At 42.4% G+C, this 23,965-nt stretch overlaps 1 protein-coding gene across 1 annotated transcript in view; it reads left to right on the plus strand.

Annotated features, from left to right (window-relative positions):
- LOC103249648 (transcription factor GATA-6-like) overlaps nt 1–23,761 on the plus strand; it is a 27,870-nt gene extending 4,109 nt beyond the window's left edge. The window contains exons 4-8 of the mRNA XM_021707635.1: nt 2–66; nt 3,837–3,962; nt 4,818–4,905; nt 4,995–5,098; nt 22,412–23,761. Of these exons, the coding sequence (XP_021563310.1) occupies nt 2–66; nt 3,837–3,962; nt 4,818–4,905; nt 4,995–5,098; nt 22,412–22,579 (551 nt within the window). The 3' untranslated portion in view covers nt 22,580–23,761. The remainder of the gene's footprint in view (nt 1; nt 67–3,836; nt 3,963–4,817; nt 4,906–4,994; nt 5,099–22,411) is intronic.
- Nucleotides 23,762–23,965: the final 204 nt, after the last annotated feature.

The following is a 23,965-nucleotide window of genomic DNA, read 5'->3' on the forward strand; positions in this document are numbered from 1 at the left end:
GCCTGCGGGCTCTACAGCAAGATGAACGGCCTCAGCCGGCCCCTCATCAAGCCGCAGAAGCGCGTGGTGAGTGCCAGCCCCCGCGCGCGAGCGAGGCCCCGGCCGTCCCCTCCCCGGCCCGGCCGTCTCCGGCGCGCACCCGCGGGCGCCCGGGTGGAGGCGTCCCCGTCCCCGCGTCCGGGAGGCCAGGACGGCCTCCCCTCCCCCCCGCCCCGTTGACACGCAGGGAAGGGCGTCCCTAAATGACAGAAAGGAAGGTGCGGCGTGCTGGCGTCTGAAATTTGCAAAAATCTCGATTTGCAAATCTTTAGATGTGCAATAACTCCGGAAGGATTCTCAATGACTGAATGGTGGTAATGGTGGTGACACCTGGAGAAAAAAGCCGAGTAGGCCGACCCAGGCCAGGCCAAGGATGGAGATGTTTTACGGCGTACTCTTTGGTCTGGTTTGGATTTTATTCTTGCAAAAGCCGCTCGCTTTATGACATGACCCCCACGTGGGATATGACAAGCACACCGCCCTCCCTCCCCTCCTCACAGCCTCACTCTGCATTTCTTTGACTTTATTCTTTCTGCTTCTTGGTCATTTCTACCTCGTATCTTCAGGCGTAGTCCCAAATTCCAGAGGTCTTTTGGACTGCCCTGGAGTCTGGTGAAAATTCATTTACTACTCATCCTTTGTTGTTTTTAAATCAGAGCACCACACAGAAGTTGAGAAAACGTGTAGCATGCTTCCAAGTTGAGAATTTCCACCCACGCGAACACATTTTGCCATGTTTTAAAGTATAAGAATCTGATTTTCTTCAGGGATTCATCCCTCGCCATTGTTATGTGTGCTTATTAGCAGGAGAGAGAGTATTTACCGCGGTAGTAGGTAGAGAAAATAAATTAAAGCCTTCACAAACCCCACCGTAAGGCTAACATTTGTTTAGCCAAGTACTCATAATCTAATAACCGTTTAAAGCTAAATATTTTACAGTTAGATGCCAGACGTCTTAAGTATCCAAGTAATTTATTTAATTGTTATACTCTAATTAGCAGGAACAAATGCTACACATGTTGTTTGTGTTAACTAGATTAGAGTGAAATTACATCACAATGTAAGTCTGACACCTTAAAGAGAAGCAATTAGTTTTATGGTTGTTTTGTTTTTAATGCATTTAAAATAAAGTGACTGAGGTTAATTTAATGAGTGTATGCGCCTTGAACCTGTCACAACTTCCCGGAGCTTAAACTTTTCTTCAAAGGGCACCCTTAAGTGCAACTTTCTGTGGTTTTCATTTTTCTTAAATGCATCATATTAAAAAAGAAACAGTAGTCACAGGAAAATATTCCACGCAAGTTTCTTGTTTTTGTGTATTAGACAATGCATGAGCAATGCAACGTATGATTATGTTTTTGGAAAGGCGTCTTGAGCTGAGTACTAACTGTTCTCTAAAAGGTAACGTTTTCCCAAGATTGAACAAAAATCTTGTGAAGGAGTAGTAGCCATTTAGGTTCTAGTTAACATTATAAATTTGACCTAGTAACATCCATACTTAGATAATGCCATTTGTTTTTTGCATTACCAGTGAAAATAATTTACCAGAAAGAAAACAGTTTGTAACATACCTTGAATCAATTAGTTTTCTCTGTGGCAGATGTCTTGGCCGTAACCAAGGTCAGCCAATATGCTTTGTAAATGGCCTATAAATGATACCAATTGAAGGGTGTGTCACTATCAATTGGTTCTCCTTCTGGGCTTCTTATTTATGGTTTTGATGGATCTGGCTTAGTTCTCAGAAACAGAATATTGAACCCAAGTTTGTTTAGCCAGCAGTACAGAACCAATCACTGTGAATTTGAACTTGTAATACATTGCAAAATAAGATTTATGGTGTAACTTGAATTCCTTGTCAGTGAGAAATAGAACCGAGATCACTTGTTACAAGGAACTTTTATAACCCATTCACCTGCATTTCACATGTTTATGAGGACTGGCTTCACTTATGATCTGCAGTTGACAGTCATAAAGTTCTTTGTTACAATGGCAAATTCTGATAACAAGTTTGCCTCACATTGGCTCCAAATTCCACTGGAAACTGTCATAAATGGCCTATTTATAAAATGAACCTTCCTGTCCTTCGTTGACTGATTTCACGTTTACGAAGAGAAGAAAGAAGTGCACTCCTAGAAAATTGCTTTCTTTTTGTCAGAGAGAGAGAGAGAGAGAGAGAGAGAGAGAGAGAGAGAAAAGAAAAGAAATCTTGATGTGTAAGGTTTTGTTACAAAATCTTCATCATTTTAGCAAAGTAATTTCTTAATAGTTCTACTGCAGCCATGCCTGTTCATTTCAACCAGCGGTCAAATTGATTCTTAGCACTGACACCTTAGAAATGTTGTAGTGCTAAAAGGTTTACCAGTGTCTCTTTGTTTTTATAACTTGTCTATAAAGAGCGAGTTAAAGTAATGTAACAGGATGTGAACTGTAAATGCAAAATTCAGTTTCATCTTTACATTTGCCAGCAAAGGTTTTGGAGTCTCTGTTCTGGAGTCATATTCGATACATGCTCAGTTTACATTTCTGTTCTTCATCCTTCACAATTTCTTTTCTTAACCTCTAAAACTTTGTAATCTTCAACTTGCTTTGGGTCTCTGAATCCCCCCCACCCCCAGCCCCTGCTTTTTTCCCCCAAAGTCACGACACAATTTTTATAGTAATTTAAAACAAACTTAAAAGGAAATTTACGTTGGGTGATTTTAAAACATTTTCTATTTTGCTGTTCTGGTTGGGAAATTATAGTGGCTTAAATTCTCATCCTTTCTAATTCACATGTAACAATTTAGAGGAAATAAATTCTCTGTAAGGGTGTTATGAGCATAAAGAAAACATGGAAATGGGAGTGACAGTACCAGACAGGTGGCCTATCAAATAACCCTTTGTATGAACAAAAGTGGAGTGTGAAACTGACAGGGCAAATAAAATATATTAGTATCACTGTAGGTAAGATAATGGCAGCATTAAGACAAGGCTGCACCACTTGCTTGTATCCTTTTAAAATGGATACAGTCATAGCGCAGGCAGTAGGCTATCATGATGATAATTATGGAATGCATAAAAATATATTTCTTTCTCTACAAAAATGTCATACCTTTTCTAAGCTCCGTTTCCATTCATGGATATAGGCCTCTCTAAAGTTTCTAGTTTATTCCTCTACACACATCTGAGAAATAGACCTGAATCATCTCCAGTTTTCAGGGGAAGTGGAGACTGCCTAGCACCTTGGCGGGTGGCTTGTGATTGCATTGCATGATTTGCTGTGTCAGGCCTGTGACTATGTGCATGGCCAAGTGCTGTCCGTGTGGTGAGGGAGCTAGGAGGCACTCTCAGGGTAGTGTCTAGTTGGAATGTTACTTCTGGCGTGTTTTGGAATATAGTTCTATTTGGGCAACTTATAGAAAATCTTTTGAGTTCCTCCAAAAAAAGTAGCAGCAGTAACTGGGAAACTCCAAATTGGAGAAGAAACTGTAGGTGAAACACTGAATGCCATGATGCAAGTAAAAACTTTGGAGTTACTGGCCGCTTGTGTGACAGCTCCCGGGTATTCTTTAATCTACGGGGATTTGCTAAGGAGCAAATCAAATATGGGGTGGGGTTCAGCATGCCTTGCAGACCTCAAGTTTTTTGGTCCAGGAAAGTCAGCCTAATTACACTTCCAATTTTTCCTACATTTTATTTATAATAAACCAGGTACGTGCTTGCTGATGACAGGGAAGAGATACATTAATATATGTATGTAGTCTATACATGGAAATTATGTATATTTTTCCACTGACACGTTCTTGTGCTGTTCCTAGCCTTCCTCAAGGCGGCTTGGATTGTCCTGTGCCAACTGTCACACCACAACCACCACCTTATGGCGCAGAAATGCCGAGGGTGAGCCCGTGTGCAATGCTTGTGGACTCTACATGAAACTCCATGGGGTGCGCTCTCTATTCTTATTTGTATATACATTTAGTGTCTGGTTTGTATGTGATTCAGTTAAAAAAAAATCATCGATTGAAAAGGTATAAAAGGGAAAATTTGAAATGCATACATTTTATTGAAAATACTTTATATTCTGTAGGTACACATGAATATATTCACTTTATTGAATCTAAGGGATTATTAATTTGGTTATGAACTATTATATACCAGTAAGAAACAAAAAAATGCAGCCAACTGAGCTATCGCAAGCGTCCTTGTAAGACCCATTCCAACTTCACGAGTGTGAAAAATGTGCATTTTAGAATTTATAACATGGTAGTCAACTTTTTAAAAAAACTGCACATTTAAAGAAATCAACTGAAAATGCCCAATAATTTTGAGTATAATCAAAGGTGTTTGTGTGAAGAAGTAATACATTTGACAGTTATAATTTGAAAGATTTTGTGCATTATTTTTAAAAGTTGCAAGAGATATTTTAAACATCTCAATCTTAAAAAGAAAAATGGCCTTGCGTTTGTAGGAGGAAGAGAATGCATGGGTATCTTTGAAATAATGTTTATTCAATAAATATTTACTGTATAATTGAAGTCAATCCAAACAATAAACATTAGGTTGAGGGAATTGAATTCTCCTTGGCAAATCACTCCATTTTCCCTGAAGGAGTCTCTGCAATTGATGGGAAAGTGTAGTCTCTGTGCACTTTGGAATCTACTGAATGTGTGTGAAAATTGGATTGACATTTATGCCAAGTTCTTTCAAATGAGGGCTTTCAGTACCAGTGTTGAATTTTCAGATTGGTTTTTCTTCAATATCATATTGATTAAACTATGGCCTATGTGGAAATGTTTTAGGTGCCTCGACCGCTTGCTATGAAAAAAGAGGGAATTCAAACCAGGAAACGAAAACCTAAGAACATAAATAAGTCAAAGACTTGCTCTGGTAAATATAATAAAATGCCATTTAATTATATAGTATGTGCCAACAGTGGAGTATATGTATATTTATAAGGTTAATTTGGACTGTTGCAGGTAGTAGCAACAATTCCATTCCTATGACTCCAACTTCCACCTCTTCGAACTCAGATGATTGCAGCAAAAATACTTCCCCTACAACACAACCTACAGCCTCAGGGGTAAGTGTTAAAATCATGTGGAGTCCTTGTAAGTTAATGGGTTGCTCTCTAGTAAATTATCTCAAATTTTATCTTATCTGTGAGTACAATAATCTAAACCAACAGTTCAGTTTAGCTAGTTGATACCTAAGAATAGTTTTTGGAGGAAATTACATTTAAATGTCAACAAAATGACAAACTTAAGTACTTTACAAACCTCTTTATTAAGGTCTACATCATTTTTTATGGTTAAATTAACCCAAGTTAAAGCAAGAAGTTTTGGTTGAAAGTGCTTTAAATTGTTTATTTCCGGTTTTTTTCCCCCCAGAGTTGCTATATGTCTGCATTTCTAATGTAGATCAGGAAAGCTGCAAGTCTAGTGGTTCCATAAACTTGAGAGTGCCCATAGCATTGAAGTCCTGTTAGCTTATCAATTCCAGCTTTCTTTTCTTTTTCCTTTTATCATCATCTACCCAAAGCAAAGCTCATCCTAAAGTGTTAAGTACGACTGTATTCACTGGCATCCCTCTGCCCAGTTGTGCTCCTGCTGGGAGAACTTGCCTTCTAACGCACCTGAATTGTGCCAGGGACTTTTTTCAGGCACATGGCAAACCTGGGAGTCACTGAGGACAGGCGATGCCCGGGCTTTTGTGAAGGTCACAGAGGTAGTTCTTGTAAAACTGTGATGGAAACTCAGTTTGCCTCAAGGAAAGAGTATTTTCCCACCCTGAAGTTTCCCAAATTTACCAAAACAAAAACAAAAAAACAACCATTGGGACTCATCTCAGACCTCAGTGAGATCCAGGTGTTTTTAGGATTATGCTGAGACTCTTTTTTTTTTAGGACTAAACACCAGCATTTAAATAACTATTGACTTAGTCATTGTTTTCTACCTCAAGTTTTGCCCTGGAATTATTCGGGTACTTTAAAATACTACGGATTCCTTAACCCCACCCTGGATTTTCCGAGACTCTTAGAGGTGGGGCTTGGGAATCTGCGTTTTTTTTGAACAAGCGCCCCAGGTGAAATTGGACCTGCTGCCCTCGAGGTGTTTTTTACTGGCTTGAACAAACACAAATTAAATATTTAAAACAAAATGTTTAAATAGGGCTCACACTTATATTTGATATATCTCTTTGTCCTCTGTCTCAAATTCTTCTGAGCTTTATCTGTTTGTACCAAGTTTCACCAGGGAAGAAGCATTTTAATTGTTTTTTGTTTGTTAGAGACAAATACTAAAAAATGTCTCTAGTTTCATAAAATGGACTCTGGATTGTTTTGCATGTGTGTGTGTGTGTTTTACAGTTGTGTTAGATGTAACTTTAAGGATCTAAAGTGATCAATAGAACATATTGCTTGTGAGGAAATGAAAAGTTAAAGATGATGCTAAAATATTCTTTATTATCTCTTGAGGCCTCAGGTGCAATTGTGTAGCTAAATGAGAGAAAACAATGTTTTGGGTTTTCCAAAGCATCCAGGAGGCGGCCTGGTCTGTGGCCTCAGTGTCTAGCTCTCTCCTAACTGAAATGAGATTGCTGCCAGGCCGCTTTTGTTGGTGATATGGACCAACTTGAAAGTGGAAAAAGCCTAATTTGAATGATAAATGGCACAGACCGTAGAGAAATTTGCCCTATAATGGACTTTGAGGGCTTGGAACTATCGTGGGTGGAGTCAGTTTTGCTCCTGTGGTTTTGTGATGTAAAATTTCAAAATTGGCTCTTAGCAAGTCCTGCCAGTTGCCCGCCAGGGTGAAGAGTAAAAGGGCGGCGAAAGGGCCCTGGCCTGACTGGAAGAGGCACCTCAGGATTTCAGTCTTAGTCCCAGGCTTGTGGATGTCCCGGGATCTCTCAGCTGAGACAGGGCGGGTGGAGGAGGTTCCTTGGCCAAGTAGCAAGAATGTTAGGATGGAGTCTGAGGGTAATACTAGTTTCGCTCAAGGCCTTTTGCTGCAAGCTTCCGGGCTGTTGTGAGCTACAGCCAGGGGCAGCTCTCGGAGGCGGGGCTGGGGGATGAAATACTGCCTGGCAGCTATTACAGGCAAGAGTGGGGTTGCAACCCTTTACCTTCTCCAGCTCAGGTCTGGCACCTGAGCTTTGGGTCCCCACCCCCCCATGGCAACGCTATCACCGTTGTCTCCAAAAGCACCTACCTGATGGGCTGTTGGGGGAAGCAGCCACCCCTCTGCTGGCTGCCTCTGGAAACCGTCCCCTCTAGGTATAGAAGGCTTGGGTGGTTTCCCCAGGCTGTTACCAAGGAGTGCCCGTGTATGCCTATGTCTCCTGGGTGGGCTGAGCCTGCGTGCATGTGGCATGGTCAGTGTGGCAGCCGAGAAGCTGTGAAGGGTCTGCGGGAGGAGCCATCTGTGAGCAGCTGGCAGAATCATTTTTAAAAGGTGGTTGTGTTGACAGAGGCCTGTCATTTTCCCATTTTGATCGCAGTGCGTGATGTTGGGGGGCAGCTGGCTTTTCGACTGATCGCTTATAGGACTTTGTGAAATGCTGTAGGTGAAGGGAATCTCAGATCCACATAACAAGGTTGCGTGTGGTGTTTGAAAAGCGTGTGTATTTATTACACAGCACCTTGGTTGGCTTGGAGTTGAAACCTCCTAAGGTCATATGTCTACAACATGGATCTCCTGTGTGTGCTGTCTATGACCAATGGGTAGAAATTAGTAGTGCAGAATTCCCAAGTTTATTGGGCAGTTGAGCTACAAAGCAAAGGGTAGCCTAAAACACGCTCCCAGCCGAAGACAGGACTGGGCCACAGGATCCTACATTTTTTTCCTCCCTCCCCTTCCTACCTCTTTCCTCTCTCCCTCCCTTCCTTCCAAACAGGGTCTTCTTTTGTCCCCCAGGCTGGAGTATAGTAGTGTGATCACAGCTCCATTGCAGCCTCAAACTCCAGGACTCTGGTGGTTCTCCTACTTCAGCCTCCCAAGTAGCTGCATCACTCTTGGCTAATTAAAAAAGATTTTTTTTTTTTTTTTTGTAAAGACAGGGTCTTGCAACATTGCCCAGGCTGGTCTTGAACTTCTGCTCTCGAGCAATCCTCCTGCCTCTGTCTCTCACTGTGCACGGCTTGTCACTTTCTTTCTTTGTCAGGTCTCACTCTGTAGCTCAGGCTGGAGTGCAGCGGCAAGATCATGGTTTTACCATAGCCTCAACTTCCTGGGCTCAGGTGATCTTCTGACCTGAGCTTCCTGAGTAGCTGGGACTATAGCCAATCGTTTATTAATTAATTTATTTATGAGTGAAAATATCACTGCATTTGTTTTCCTACAAGTAATTTTTCTATAGCTTTAACATTTTCCCCTCACAACTTAAAAAAAAAATCCCAAAGTTCAGAACTGGTTCACTTGGCCCTTTCTCTTACCTCCTCCCAGTTCAAAATGTTTGCATCGCTTAATAATAATGACCAGCAAATTTCTTGGATCTGCAGTTAGGCTCAACCCTCTCTGTAGTTTTGGTCTTCTTCTGGAAAATTGACTTTGTCCAGCACAGCCACTCTGCTTCTGATACAGGGAGTCCTTGCCTTTCTTACACTGCATCACTTTCTGAGACTGGTGCTTGCCACATTTCTTACAGAAAATTCGAGTTTTAGGTACACTGACCATCTCTGCAGTAGGGCTGTAATACGATGGAAACGGAAAACTTGGTGTCCACAAACCTCACCTTGCACTGCTCATGCTCAATTTTAATGTATTTTTTTTTTTTTAGTAGAGATGAGGTCTTGCTATATTGTCCAGGCTGGTCTTGAACTCCTAGGCTCAAGTGATCCTCCTGCCTCGGCTTCCCACAGTGCTGGGATTCCAGTTGTGAGCCACCATGTCTAGCACATAACTTCCTTCTTTTAATGATTGTAAGCTACAGCAAGGAAGGCAAACTGTTTTAGAGGTGTATATGAAACTTGCTGTTCTTTTTACTTCACCTTTGAAAGTCATCAGTAAGCTTTCCCACTGGGAAGCATGACAGGAGCAGTGTTCCTGATCTGCCTTGCATGTGGACCATTTACGTGGCAGCACCGGACCCTTAGCATGACACCAGCTTCCTGAGCTCTCAGGGGCCACAGGGGCTGAGTATTCTGGAAGGGGGTTGTCCTACTTATCTGCTGCTGTGAGTGCCTGTATAGGGGTGTTTCCAGGGCTCTCCTCCCAACCAGGACGGAGGTGTGGGCAGGATTCTTAGCACACAGCGTTCTCCCAGGACAGGTATCAAGATGCCACGGAGATCATTTTTTTGCGCCGTGCTGAAGTCTCATTGCCCTGACTTATTTGCGTGTCTTAGCTTTATATACTGGTTGCATATTTGTGCCTCTGTTTGGGAAAGCAGGAGACATTCCTTCTGATAAGAGTTATGAGGACAATGACCTGGCTTCTTTATGACTCAGTTTCTCTCGGTCATAAGCTGTGTGGGTGCTGGGAGTACAGGAAAGTCGGTGTGTTTCTGTTTGAGAGCAGAAGGACTCATGGCCGTATCGCCTGGCATTAAAATATTGCCTCTTGTTTCTTTGGAGTTCTCTGTATTCATGTTAAAAAATGTGTTAAACTTAATTTTTGTTAGTAGGTTAATTTCTGTGACAAAAGTCTTTCATTCTGGTTAAAAATTTTCTTATACATGTAGATTCACTGAAAAGTGATAGATATCAGGTTTTCTTTGGTGTTTATTCTCTGTGGGTTGTAAGCATATCGAATTATTTTTTCTTGACTGAAGTTTATTGACTGAGTTATATTTTTTTGAGTTTTTTGTTGTTGTTTCTTGTTATTTTGGAGGGGGAACATGGTAACATATTTCAGCAATTTCTAACTTGAATTTAAAAGGTAGTGCATATGTGATACTATTCCTCCATAACTCAGAATTTGTAAAACTAGAAAATACTTTGTATAACTCAAACCCCGAATTTTATACATTAAAAACTTTTTTTTTTCCTTTTGGAATAGGACATTGTAATCTGAGGATGAAATTAGCAATAAAACAGTATTTGAGAATAAGGAGTCATTGAACATATTTTGCCTGTCTGAAAAGTTTCTAGAAATAATTATTTAAATACATTAAAATCTACTTAAGTTGGTATTAAAACTACTGATATAATCTTGACGTCATCGTTAAACAGATAGCAGTGATAGTAAATAGAGAGAAATAGATCTGACTAGGCTTTGCTTTATTGGTTGCTGTTTCATTTAAGAAGCATTGCGACATGGGAGGTGCTTTTATAGTCTAGTAAAACGAGGTTGCAGACATGGAATTGTTCAAAACGTGGTGGTGGTGATGAGTGGGTGGCGGGGCAGATACCAATATTGTTCTTAATACTAGTTAGATTTGGAAGTGTTTTAAATGAGCGATAAGCAGAGTTGGAAATGGCTTCACACCGCAGAGGAAATTTAAAGAAAGTAGTTGGGCAAAATTTTTGCAGGGGAAAAATTGGGACAGAAGTACCCAGTAGTACCCAGGAAAGAAGAACGTGGGACTCCCTAGTACAGAATGGAGGTAGTTCCGTGCAGCTGGAATGTAGGGCCTGAGAAGCCAGAGGCAGGAAGTGAGGCTGGTAAGACAAGTGGAGAGTGGATATTTGGAAATATTTCAAATCAATATCAAGTCAGCGCTGGGCAGGGCCCAAGCTCCATCCTGGGCTTTATCTAACTCCCACTTCGGTGACAAATGCGTTTTCTGTCTGATTGTTAGAGACCAACAATTAAAACATCCTTAATTGAGAGTACAGTATTTTAATAATTGATGTAAACAAATGCTCGCATGCTCCTGCTTGTCCATTTTACAAGCAAAGTCTCCTCCTCACAATTAGTAAGGAAAAATATCTCCTTGGAGCTGATCATAGGTGCTGACCCCAACTTCAGCCTGCACTATGGTTTCTCTGTCTTGGTGAGCAGGAGGGTTGGGGGGGCTGCCTAGCTGCCTCTCCTAATGGAAACATATTAGGCATGGTGTGTCAATGAGAGGAAATACGTTTCCTCATTTTTGTGGGTCATTGTGGGTGATACACAACTTTCACAAAAAGAGGTAGATGCTTGTAGACGGAGAGATACAGACTTAATCTCGGTCCACCACTGGCTGGTTCTGTGTTTTTGTGGGTGGGTCATGACTTTCCTTTGGTCAGTTTCTTGCTGGTAAGTGGATGTCATCATTCCGGTCTCATGCATGCTTCCGGGACATTACGTACCTAGCTAGACTTGTTTCCCTACTGCAGTCATTCCTGAGCTGCGTGGATGTTTGAAAGAGTTGAGCACCCCTGACTGCTTACAGCCAACAGCAGTGATCTAGGACCTGACGCTTTTGGGATTAACCTATGTGTTTTATAAGGCCTTTTGAAGAAAGCTTAGGCAGGTTAATATTTTAAATTATTTTTATAGATTTGATGTGATGCATGCCATTTGCATCCCGTGGTGAATGTTGAAAAACACCACTTTAGGCCTGTAGCTTAAGTATGCATTTTCCAAGTTGAAGGGTGAATTCTTTTTTCGCAGATTCACTCTCCACGGCCTTTTTCTCCAAGTAATGGAATCACTTTGGATTTACCATGGCACTCATCATGGTTAGTCACAAAATAATCATTCCTGTTAAAAGGAACTTTCAGGAAGGACCTTATAGTATAAGTTGCTCGGAGGAACTTGACTATGAAAGCGTGCTCTAATGCAAAAGAGACTGCAGGTAGGGCAGAAAATTACCCTTTTTTTTTTTAGTCAGGTCTGTCACCCAGGCTGGAGTGCCTGGTATGCTCATGACTAACCGTAGCTTCGACCTCCTGGGCTCAAATCGACCTCCTGCTTCAGGCTCCCAAAGTGTTGAGATGACAGGCGTGAGCCTCTGCACCCCAGCCTGCTTCACCTTTAACCTGAATGTTCCATGAGAGCCTTTAGAGTATTTGAGAGCTGAACAATGGCAGATTGCATGTTGTTATCCAGCTCTTGCTCGTGGGATCTTTTCTCCCTTTCCTATACTTTCTCGCTTCTAAGAACCTAGTCCCAATATTCAACTTAAACTAGAAATGAAAACTCATACTATCCGGTACCTTTTGTGTGCCAAGGGGCTAAATGTATTTTTCTTTTCCTCTCCTCCTACTGATTAAGACTCGGAAGGTAAGAAACAGGCCCAAGGTCATGTGTCAAACTAAGAGGCAGAGCTTCGGGTGGGCCCCAGGTCTAGCTGATGAAGTCGGTGTTGCTACTGCTACAGCATACTGGATTAATATGTGGTATTCGTTCACATCCCTGAAATCTTTAGAGTGTTTCCTTAAAGAAATTTGACTACTTTGATGAGTAACTTCAGCATCAAATATCATCCCACTAAAACGGGTGGGAAAACAATGGCAGAGAAGTGATTTGCTCTTGATCAAGTATGTGTGTAAGGCATTTCATGCAAATTTTGCTATCGGTATTATATTTAGAAATACAATGTATTATGGTACTAAGAACATGGCAGTTGGATAATATAAGGTTTTAAAAAGGCAGTAATGATGACTGTTGCTGATACACCTAATGTGGTTCAAACAAGTTTCTTTTAAAATAACAAACAAGACAAACACAAGTCAGCAGTATTAAATCCATACACATGTGAGTGCTAAGTTTTGGAATTTTCAGACTGTCCAGACTGCCTTCGATTAATTTTTATGAAATCATTAAAAAAGCACTTTTTCATAGGCAATTGCCCGTTTGTTTTTTTTTGCAGTCTGTTGTCCAAAACACTCTTTCCTAAATGAGTAAAAAAAGAGTTAAAAATTCATTAATCTCCCACAGGGGTCTGTGAGAGAGTTGTGGTTAGGTATTATTATTGCCTCATTTGTAAACCAGGATCTGGGAGTGACTCCATAAGGTCACAAAACAAGCCAGTGTTGAAGCCGGGACTGGAACCGACGTCTCCTGCCGCCCAGTCCAGGGCTGTTCCCACTCCCAGGGAGTTGACCAATCATCATGGTTATTAATATCCCACTTGCCACATGCTACAAGCCATGAACATAAATATTTTGTTGGCATTTTATCTTCATGCTCCCCGTGTGCCAGGCTCCCTTTCTTTCTTGTTTCACAGCCCCTTCTAATAACTCACGTTCTTGTCTGACCACATACTGGCCTTTGCGTGAAAGTCACACGTCACCCTGGCAGAGAAGGCTCAAGTGTGTGGAGTTTGCATACTTTCATTTTGATCTCAAGGATTTTTCTAGGCTTTTCCCCTGCCCCCTACTTTCCTAATGGGGAAATTTTGGAGATGTAGAGTTATTGTGTTAAGTAAGGATTTTTATTTCCCGGGTGGGAAACTTTTCATTCCTGTCGCTACTTAGTTCTTTCATAATGGTTTCTGTGATTTAAGTGCATTGTAAATGCCGCTTGGTTGTTTGACCATGGCATGCTTTTTCTAGCTTGTGTGTGTGTGTGTGTGTGTGTGTGTGTGAGATGGGTCAGGGGGAGTGAAAGGGGGGTAGTTAGAAAATATATTGTGTTACATTAATATCCAATGCCTGTCTATGTACATTAAGAAACAGTAAACCTATATTGCTCTTTAAATAGTTTGTGGTGTGCATGTCCACCCAATTTATCACAGGACTGTGGTTTATTTAATAAGTGACTCATTATCACTATCTGATAGCCAGAATACTGGGTAAAGAATAAGTACAGGCAGAAGTTATTCACCAGTTTATATGGCCTTGTTCCAGAACACAACTTTTCTTTGCAAATTACAGATTCTTTGCAGTTCCCCCCCCGCCGGCATCTATAAGAATATACAAAATTAGCCGGGCTCGGTGGCTCAGCCTGTAATCCCGCACCTTTGGGAGGCTGAGGTGAGTGGATTGCCTGAGCCCGCGGGTTCGAGACCTGCCTGGGCAGCGAGACCTCATCTCTACAATAAATCAAAAAAAAATCATCCGGGTGTGGTAGCGCATGCCTGTAATTCCGGCTACTTGGAAGGCTGAGGCTGAAGGATCGCTGGAGCCCAGCAGGTCGAGTCTGCGGTGGCTGGGAGCGGACACTGCACTCCAGTCTGGGCAACAGAGTGAGACTCCAACTCAAAAAAAAAAAAAAAAAAAGAATATACAAAATTGACAAAAAACATGAAATAATGTTACAGGAAAACATGGCCAAATTTAAAAAGTCTGGCTTAGAATGCTCTGAAAGGTTATTGCTAAATGAATCTTCGAAGAAAACGAATTCCTTTACTGGAACAAAAGTAATTTATTATGCATTTCATGGGCGTCTGCCAGAAGAGATACCAGCAACATGAAGATCCAGTGGATATGAATTAAATACAATCTGTTAGCTCTGTTCATGTTTAGACCTACCTATTAATTTTCCCTGAAATTTTAATGTTTTAAAAAGGCATCTCTGAGGACAGGTGTTGGCAGTGTGACAACTTATAATCTAGCTACCCATCGCATCAGGCGTTATAGAGGCCCAGTACTCAGAATTTATGAGACTGAACACAAGAGCATTATTTTATTGACTTCAGATTTTAAGTACGATTTGAACAAATACACAAGAAGACATTGATTTTAACGTCCTGTTGGGGTACTGTGAGGAAACAGAATTCCAAGTTACTCTCTGGTGATGTTTAAATGATGATTTGCTTGAAGATGTCCTGCCTGTTTTGGTTTCTGGCTCGACACGGTTTCACCAGAACTGAGGCATGTGCTCCAGAATCATATTTTTATTTTATTAAACACAAATATTTTACATTTAAAGCTCTCATTAAATGTAGTTGCTCGCTTCGTGGTGAAGCCTGAATATGGTCAAAAGTTTATTCTGGGGGTTCACGGATTAGCAGCTGGAAGGAAACAGATTCCGGCAGCCAGGCACTAACTGCGGCCCTGTCTGTGTGAGTATTGGGAGCTGCCAAGGCTCTGTAAAGCCTCTGTTTTCCTCCTTCTACTAAAGGGGAAAAGTAATTCCTACCATCTGGCCCTTAGGAGTATTATGTAGCTTAAGTGGGAGATGCCTGAGACCTCTTTGAAGTTCAAGAACAACAGCACCACTTAAATATCATTTTGGAAGTTAGTCGTGATGCACTTTATCTGCATGGCTTTTTTTTTTTTTCCTTCAATCCCAAGATATCCAAGATAGTAGAAATAGATCCTCACTTTCCTAATGAGGAAATTTGGGGATGTGAAGTTATTGTGTTAAGTAAATAGCCTTAAAGATTTTTATTTCCCCGATCGCAAACTTTTCATTCCTTCTGACACTCAGTCCTTTCATAATGGTTTCTGTGATTTAAGTGCATTGTAAATGCTGCTTGGTTCTTTGACCATGGTACGCTTTTTCTGATTGAGATGGAGAGACATTAAGAGGCTCATCCAATCTCTTGAAAAGCCAGTTTTGTTATAAAATGAAGACCATAATTCATCAGACTTAAAATCTTGCCTCAGGATTCTTTACCACTTAATCTGAAGATTAGAATAATTCTGCTTCCATTGTGATTCATTTCAGAGGACAGGATTGACTTCAAGTTGTGGAACAGGCATTCCCCCCCTGCAATTTATATTTGTATATCAGTATTTTATTAATAATCTCACAGTACTTACATACTTTGAACGATGCCTTTCTTCACCACATGATTGCTGTTTGAGTGTGCACAGATGTTTAAAACAATTTGCTCATTTGCCCAGAATAGATTGTGTATATAGAATTATTTTTCCTCTCCTTGAAAAGGAAGGGCAGCCTCTCAGTGTGGATATAACCTGGTCTTCTTGGGCCCAGAAGGGACTGGAGGGGTTAGGGTGGGATGGGAGAGCCGCCAGTGAAATTCCCAGTAAGGAAATTGCTTGCTAAATTTTAAAAATTAAAAAAAAACAACAAAACTATTCTGTTAAATAGCTAGATCATCCGTTGCGGTGACAGTGATTGTTCCTCAGGAGAGAAGGTGCCTGTGTTCTCTTGCTTTATTAAGCTGCTATGGGACAACTCACGGGTTTCACCGCGATTGATTTTGAATCTGTGTGTGTTCATGTATCTTTCGTGGGTCACCTTCTAAACTATTTACTGAGCCATTTTGTGTCTGGTCTTATGTTACCTCTATCTAAACTGAAATGAGTGAAGTTTTTATAGAGGAGATTAAGTTTTGCAAGAAAGTGTTTCCCCTTTGTTGGAATTTATACGCAGTTTTTAATTTCTCTTTTGGGGAAGGCAGCTATAAAGCACCACAGGAGTCTAACCTAGAGGTTACAAAAGCAGAGAAGAGCTTTGGCAGTGAGGGATGACTGGCTTCTCCTCACACAAGAAAAAGCCGTAACCACAGACTCAAAGTGTAGGAAGGACACATCAGAGGCAGTGGAAGCCGGCATTCTGATTTGGAGTTAAGGAGACAGTATGATCACCATCAAAGTCTCATGCTCTGTGAAGGATCACACACTCACCCTTCATCCTGCCTGGGGTGCAGTGTTTTCTTTCCTCAGATCAAGACTGCATGAAGAGAGATTACAGCATGAAGGCCCAAGCATGTCCTTATAGACTCGTTTTTGGTTTTTTTTTTTCCTTAAAAATGAAATTTATACATAGAATTCACAGGCCAGATAGCCTGTTCTTCGGAAAAGGCTGCTACGCCCTTCAAGGGTTTCCTTTCCTCTGCTGTGTTTCCAGAGCTGCCTATGTGGGTATTTCCATCAGAGGCTGTCTGTCTCCCCACCCATTGTGGAATATGTGAAATGAAGGAAAAGAGAAAGATGTACATTGTCGGGGAGCCCGCTATGAGCCAGACTCTGCTGGGCATTTGTCTACAGGAGTTGATTTAATAAGAAATATTTGGTTTTTCGGATCTACGCCTCCACATGAGTGAAGGCTTCTTATAGGAACAACATCTGGGTGACCCAAAGATGGACTATGCCTGCTTCACAGATGAGTGGGTCTCTTCCATGTTCCAATCTGCACAGCAGCCCCAGTTCTTCCCGAAGCCATTTATTCCTTTAGAAGGGAGTTTTCCAGCCCAGCTGTTCTGCCTGTCTCTCACCTAACCTGGCCTGCTTTCAGTGCTAAGCCCAGGCTGGGTCTGGTGCTGATAACACATTCTTTCAACAGGAAGTGCCTCCATTTTCAGTTGTCTGTGGGAGGGTGGAGGGCAGATAAGCCGTGAATGGAAACACAGAGCAGATTTCTGCTCCACCCTCACTGCACTTTGATCAGAGAGAGCGCGAGGACCTCTGCCTGGCCCAGCTGCCTGTCTAGAGGAGGGAGGATGGCGAAGCTGTGGACATTCCCAAGCGCTCTTCTCTGTCCGTGTTGGGGAACCCTTGCTCAGTTTGGTCTAGCTTAGTGAACTGCCTGCTTTGGCTGTGTTGAGATGCCAGGGATCTGAACACGGTCCTTTGAAGGATTTAATTATATGTGGGGAAATATATTAACCAACTGGAATTTATACTCGTGTGTGTGTGTGCACGTGTATGGGTCTAGGGACAACATACATATTCTCTGATTTTTTTTTTTTTTTGAGTTGGAATCTCACTCCATCGCCCAGGTTGGAGCGCACACTCATGGCCACCCCATTGTCGACCTGCTGGGCTCCAGTGATCCTTCTGCCTCAGCCTTTCAAGTAGCTAGAACTACAAGTGTGCGCTACCACACCCAGCTAATTTTTTACTTTTTATTATTTATTGTGGAGATGAGGTTTCGCCAAGTTACCTGGGCTGGTCTCAAACCCGCGGGCTCAGGCAGTCCACTTGCCTCGGCCTCCCAAAGTGCTGGGAGTACAGGCTGAGGGACCGAGCCCGGCCCTGATTTTTTTCCCCCGCAAATTGTACTGATTTTCAATAGGTAGCTCTTGGACATTGTCAAAGAGGGGAAAGGGACAGAAGGTGAACAATGATAGTCCAAGCCAGGTTTCTGAAGGCAGAGTTGTTGTGTCAATTCCAAACTCCTTTCACAGTTAGAATTCCAGTCTTAAGTTACACTGATGCTTGGAGGGAATGTGTTCAGCCTTTCCACTTGAATAGAACGGTGTGTTTCACACGTGCGTGGTTGGCCAGGTCCTTCCCTAGGCCAGGTGGCAGGGAGATGATTTCAGGGTGCATTGGGGCCCCTTCTGACCCTCCCTCTTCGGTCACTGCCCCCACTCTGGTTCGTCCCTATTTTTCAAGTGACTTTTTGATCCCATTTAGGCTGGCTAGTCCCTCAAGTGCTTGAGCTTTGTGTTTCTGGTACTAATGTCTTTTATTCAAACTCAAAGTTAGATTATACTATGCCATTCAAGTAAAGTAGTCAAAGAAAAACATTCAGACAAAGGTATAGATGGGCTTTTCCCTTTCAGGTCGCCCCCCCCCTCCACATGTGCATGGTAAATTGTCATTGTGACATGGAATTCCTATCCTGCTGTTTTTTCACTTAGCACTATATTGCAGGGTTTTTTCCATTTTGCTCCATGATCTTATTATTTTTAATAATTGCATAGTAGTTCATTGAGTGGATGTACTCTGCCTTTCCAAGTCGTTCCCATATTATTAGGCATCACATTGTTTCCATGGTTTCTACTGTTCTAAGTGACTTTGCAATGGGCGGTTTCCTTTGTGGGGACTGTCTCTTCTTTTGAATTGTTTCCTTATAATACATTTTCAGAAGTGAAATGACAGGGCTAAGTGGGGTCTCAGCTTCCACATGGCTCCCAACACTGCCGCTTGCTGCTGTTTGTGAAGCGTGTGTACCAGAACATAGCTCTGTCCGCCACGGGTCAGGAACCGGGGGTTATCATGAAGCATCAGCCTTCCTTTGCCGTATTTCACGTTGAAATATGATCATATCTCTACTTAAAAATAAGATGACAGGCCGGGTGCAGTGGCTCAGCCTGTAATCCCAGTACTTAGGGAGGCCAAGGCAAGAGGATTGCCTGAGCCCAGAGGTTCGAGACCAGACCTCATCTCTACAATATCACAAGAAAACACAAACAAACAAACCTCGCTGTGTATGGTGGCATGCATCTGTAGTTCCAGCTACTTGGAAGTCTGAGGCAGAAGGATCACCTAAGCCCAGCAGGTTGAGGCTGCGGTGGCCATGAGTGTGCCACTACACTTCAGACTGGGTGAAAAGAGTGAGACTCCAGCTCAAAAAAACAAAAATAAGACAACTAAAGCTTGGGTACAAGTACTTGTCCCATTTTTTTCTGACAGATTCGACTGTCGCTTTGAATCTCAAATGAGCTGATGTTTTCAGCTCATATAAGTTGGAGTTTGTCTGCCGTTGGACAGGAGGATTCTTGGCCTGCTGTATAGGCTAACATTTTGTTTGAAAAAAGATGAGCCGTTTCAGCCAGTAGCTTTTGGAATGACTGTTCAGGTGCAAGAATACCATTCAAAGTGTTATGGCTTCTCTAATGTGCCTTATTTGAAGAAGGGCCGGTGAGCCTTCTCAGTGACCAGGGTAGCAAGAGTGTCTTATCCTTAGGCAGTCTTGACTATTCTCAGACACTGTTACAAGGGCTTTACCTATATGAAGCAGTTGAATTCTTGCAACAACTTTATTCCACTTATAGATGAGGAAACCGAGTCACAGAAAGTTTTACTTCAGGCCTTCCAGCATACTGCTTTTCACTGCTTTGCTGGATCCTCCTGCTTCAGTGGGCTCTTCTCCTGAATAGGCCAGATGATCACCTCTCCTTGGTTGGGGGTGCCTCTGGTTTTGCACACCCTTCTCTTGCCAATAACAACAGTTTCTCTTGATGGAATGTTTAACATGGCAAGGCATCATGTTGACGCTTTAACAAACATTAGCTCATTTAATTGTCACAGCCATACCTGAGGTGTAGGCAGTGTGAGGAACAGTGAGTGAAGGGCTTAGGGAGGTAACTTTAAAGCCAAGTGTATCCCCGCCCTGCAGGCTGCCTCGGTCCTTGCTTGGGAGTTGCCCTTGTCCTCTGCAGTTCTTTCTTTTTATCTGTCTTGCTTGTTTGCCTGCTTGCTATCCTTCTCTCGCTCTCCTTTCTCGCTCTTTCTCTCCTCCCTTCCTTCTTTCCCATCCTGTCTTTCCTTTCCACAGGGTCTCACTCTGTCATTCAGGCTGGAGTGCAGTGGTGTGATCATAGCTTACTGCAACCTTGAACTCCTGGGCTCAATAAATTACTGCCTCTGCCTCCCAAGTACCTGGGATGACAGACGCACACCACCACACCCAGCTAATTTTTTATTTTTATTTTTTGTAGAGATGAGGTCTTGTTATGTTGTCCAGGTTCCTCTGGAACTCCTGGCCTGAAGCGATCCTCCTGCCCCAGTCTGGGCCGATCCAGGCACTCTTTCCATTTCAGAAAATAGCACTTGTTTTGGTGAAGTCAGATTTAGGAATAGGTAGAGCAATGCAAAGTTGGAGGGAAGGAACATAGATCATTGCGAGGAAACTCTGTCTTCTAATTGTATGACAGTTTCTTTCTAAAACAAACAATTATCTTGTAATTGAATAGCACCCTTTTGTTTATTTCTTTGAGGGCTAAATCTAGGTCCACACTGAATTTGCTTATTGTGAAGGTTCTGGACTTAAGGGCTAAAGTTAATCACCATGTTTATAAGTACAACCAAGTCTGTGGCGTTCCGTTTGCTTTGACAGGATTATTTCAGCTATTTCAAAATTTTCGCAAGACTCCATTTCAAACTAATCTCAATGACTTTGTGAAATTTGCTTTTCTGTGCCCCCAAAGTCTTAAGAGGTTAAGTCTTTACATTTGTGCTATTAAATAAAAAATTGGATGTGGGGCTTCTGCTATTGCTGGGTTTCCACGACCCTTCATTTCTGCCTGCAAAGGGAAGGCGTGATGACCTCTGGATAGTTGGGTCTGGCTGGTGTAGTTGGGAGGAGGTCTGGACGGGTCATGTGTCGGGACTAGCCCTGGTGGGCTTGCTTTCTTGAAGCCCCGCCTTCCAGCTTCATGCAGTTATTGTGGGGGTCTGAGAGCAAACCTCCCCTTGTTGGAAAGGGGAGTAGAGTGGGGCCCCATTTCCTTCCAGGCTGGGAGCTCAGCACACTTTATTTCCGCCTGTGTCTGGTGCCATGTGACATCACGGTGGTCAGATAAATGGCTGTTCAAAGGATTTGATAGGATTATGTATGTGGAAAAGAAATTCTTTGAAAAGTACAAAATGTTCTGCCTCTGTCAAATAACAAATATCCAGGAATTTATGGAATAGAACCCTGAACGCTTTGAGGGGAAAAAGGGGCTTCTGAGCTTTTAGAAGGAAAAAAATGAATAAAAAGTGCGTGATTATGGCTAGATTTTTATTTTTTTTATTTTTATTTTTTTTTGAGTTGGAGTCTCACTCTGTTGCCCAGATTGGAGTGCAGTGGCCACTCCCGGCTACTGCAACCTCGACCTGCTGGGCTCTGGCGATCCTTCCGCCTCAGCCTTCCAAGTAGCCAGAATTACAGGTGTGCACTACCATGCTCGGCTAAATTTTTGGTTTATTGCAGAGATGAGGTCTCGCTGCCCAGGCGGGTCTCGAACCTGCGGGCTCAGGCAATCCACTCACCTCAGCCTCCCAAAGGCGCGGGATTACAGGCTGAGCCACCGAGCCCAGCTATGGCTAGATTTTTAAATAAGTCTTTCAAAGGAAACTTTCTTCATGCTGTAGTCTAAACAGAGTTAGGTTATTTTGGTTTGTTGTGTACTTTTTCTATTTGGCCTTTCTCCTTTGCATGAAAGGAATGAATGAAACAGAGGAGAGGTGAACTTACGCTTCAGGAAGTCATTGTGACTGTCATGACAGATAGGAGGCTAGCACTTTCTTTATAATGTGGTCTGCTTCAAACATGGCCTGTTCTTGTAAAGAGTTAAGGTAACGGAGGTAGATATTAAAACCTGTATGTGCATGAGTTTATTTTCCATGAAGTCAGTGCTCAAAAATTTCATTTATCAGGGAATGTTGAACTGTGTAGTTTTGCATTTTAGACTGTGACATAACCGCTAAGCCCTGTAGCTGGCTATGTTGTGTGCGTGCATGTGTGTGCGTGTGCGTGTGTATGTGTGCAGTGCTCTGCATTTTCTCTTACGAAACGAGATTGCATATGCATCATTAAGGCCTGTTTACCTCCGCGGCGTGGTTTGTCTCACTGTCAGAGATCTTGGAGTTTGTGGCACTTTTCACAAGTAGGATTCCTCCAGTTTCCCTTCCCTTTGTCCAGCTCTGCATCTTGCTAAGGGTTATGTCATGAGTTCTAAAGTTTCTGAGAACCAGGGTCAGATCCGTGGCTCTGGACAACACAGCAAAAAGCTCCCGCTTGTTGGGGGCAAGGGATAGTCATGCCGACTTCATTTTTTTTTCTCCCTGGGCACTCCTGGGAGCAGCTCCGGCCCTGTTGCCCTGACCATCTCATATGCCCTCTTGTGTTTGGCAGGACTGTAACCGCCTTTCCTTCTCTGTGTCCCTCTCTCCTGCCAGGCGGGTGCCCCGGTGATGTCTGGCGCGGGAGAGAGCACTAATCCCGAGAACAGCGAGCTCAAATATTCAGGTCAAGATGGGCTCTACATAGGCGTCAGTCTGGCCTCTCCGGCCGAAGTCACATCCTCAGTGCGGCAGGATTCCTGGTGTGCCCTGGCCCTGGCCTGAGCCGACGCTGCCAGGAGGCAGGGAGGCCTCCGCCGTGGGCCTCGATCTGCTTGTGTATGATTTTGTCCGGCAGTTCAGACGGTGGCCACTGTGCTGACAGGACGTGATTTCCGTGCCTTTGTTTCGAAAGAGACGTATCTTCCAAGAGGCTTGCTGAAGAGTAAGAGAAGATGGAGGGGAAGGGCCAGTGACAACTGAGCATGTCGCCTCCTCCCTCCGGCCGGGGCCACCTCCAGCCAGCCTGCCTCTGCAGAGGCCCCTGTGCTACTTCCAGGAGCCGAGACTCGGACCAGGGCCTTGCCTGCTAAGGAAAATAGTGAGAGATTTTAAAAAAAAAGATGTTATGTGTGTTGCCCCAAATCATGTGCTTCTTCTGATCAATTTTGGTTGTTCCAGAAATTTCTTCATACTTTTTCCACATCCAGATTTTACACACGCTCATGGAGAAGATCATTTGAGGCCGTTTGGTACACATCTCCGGAGGCTGAGTCGGGTCATGAGGTCTCTTGTCAAAAATATTCCTCAGTTTGCAAGACTGCATTATAACTTTGACGTACACTGTGACTGATGTTTCTCAAAAGTTCATATTGTGTGGCTGATCTGAAGTCAGTCAGAATTTGTAAACAGGGTAGCAAACAAGATATTTTTCTTCCATGTACACAATAATTTTTTTAAAAAGTGCAATTTGCGTTGCAGCAATCAGTGTTAAATCATTTGCATAAGATTTAACAGCATTTTTTATAATGAATGTAAACATTTTAACTTAATGGTACTTAAAATAATTTAAAAGAAAAATGTTAACTTAGACATTCTTATGCTTCTTTTACAACTGCATCCCATTTCTATATTTCCAATTGTTAAAAGAAAAATATTTCAAGAACAAATCTTCTCTCAGGAAAATTGCCTTTCTTCATATGTTAAGAATTTTTATACAAGAACACCAGTATGCCCCCTTTATTTTACTGTGGAATATGTGCTGGAAAAATTGCAACAAAACTTTACTACCTAACGGATAGCATTTGTAAATACTCTAGGTGTCTGTAAACACTTTGAAGTCTGTACAGTGTGACTAACCCACAGGCTGGTTGGTTTACATTAATTTTTTTAAAAAATGGGATGTCATATGGAAACCTATTTCACCAGAGTTTTAAAAATAAAAAGGGTATTGTTTTGTCTTCTGTATAGTGAGTTTCTTCACTTTTAGATCATTTTGATGCTGTATGTGCTGTAGATATTCATATAAAACAAGTGCATGTGAAGTTCACAAAATGCTTTAAAACCTTCCTTTCAAAGCATAGTCCTTTGTGAGTTGTTTTATACTTGGTTTATGTGAAGCTGGTGCATGAAGTTAGTTGTCACTTTTCATTTGCATTGGAAATAATTTCT

The sequence above is a fragment of the Carlito syrichta genome, unplaced genomic scaffold (genome assembly GCF_000164805.1).
Source record: "Carlito syrichta isolate Samal-C Ts95f unplaced genomic scaffold, Tarsius_syrichta-2.0.1 Scaffold123285, whole genome shotgun sequence".
Classification (NCBI taxonomy): domain Eukaryota; kingdom Metazoa; phylum Chordata; class Mammalia; order Primates; family Tarsiidae; genus Carlito; species Carlito syrichta.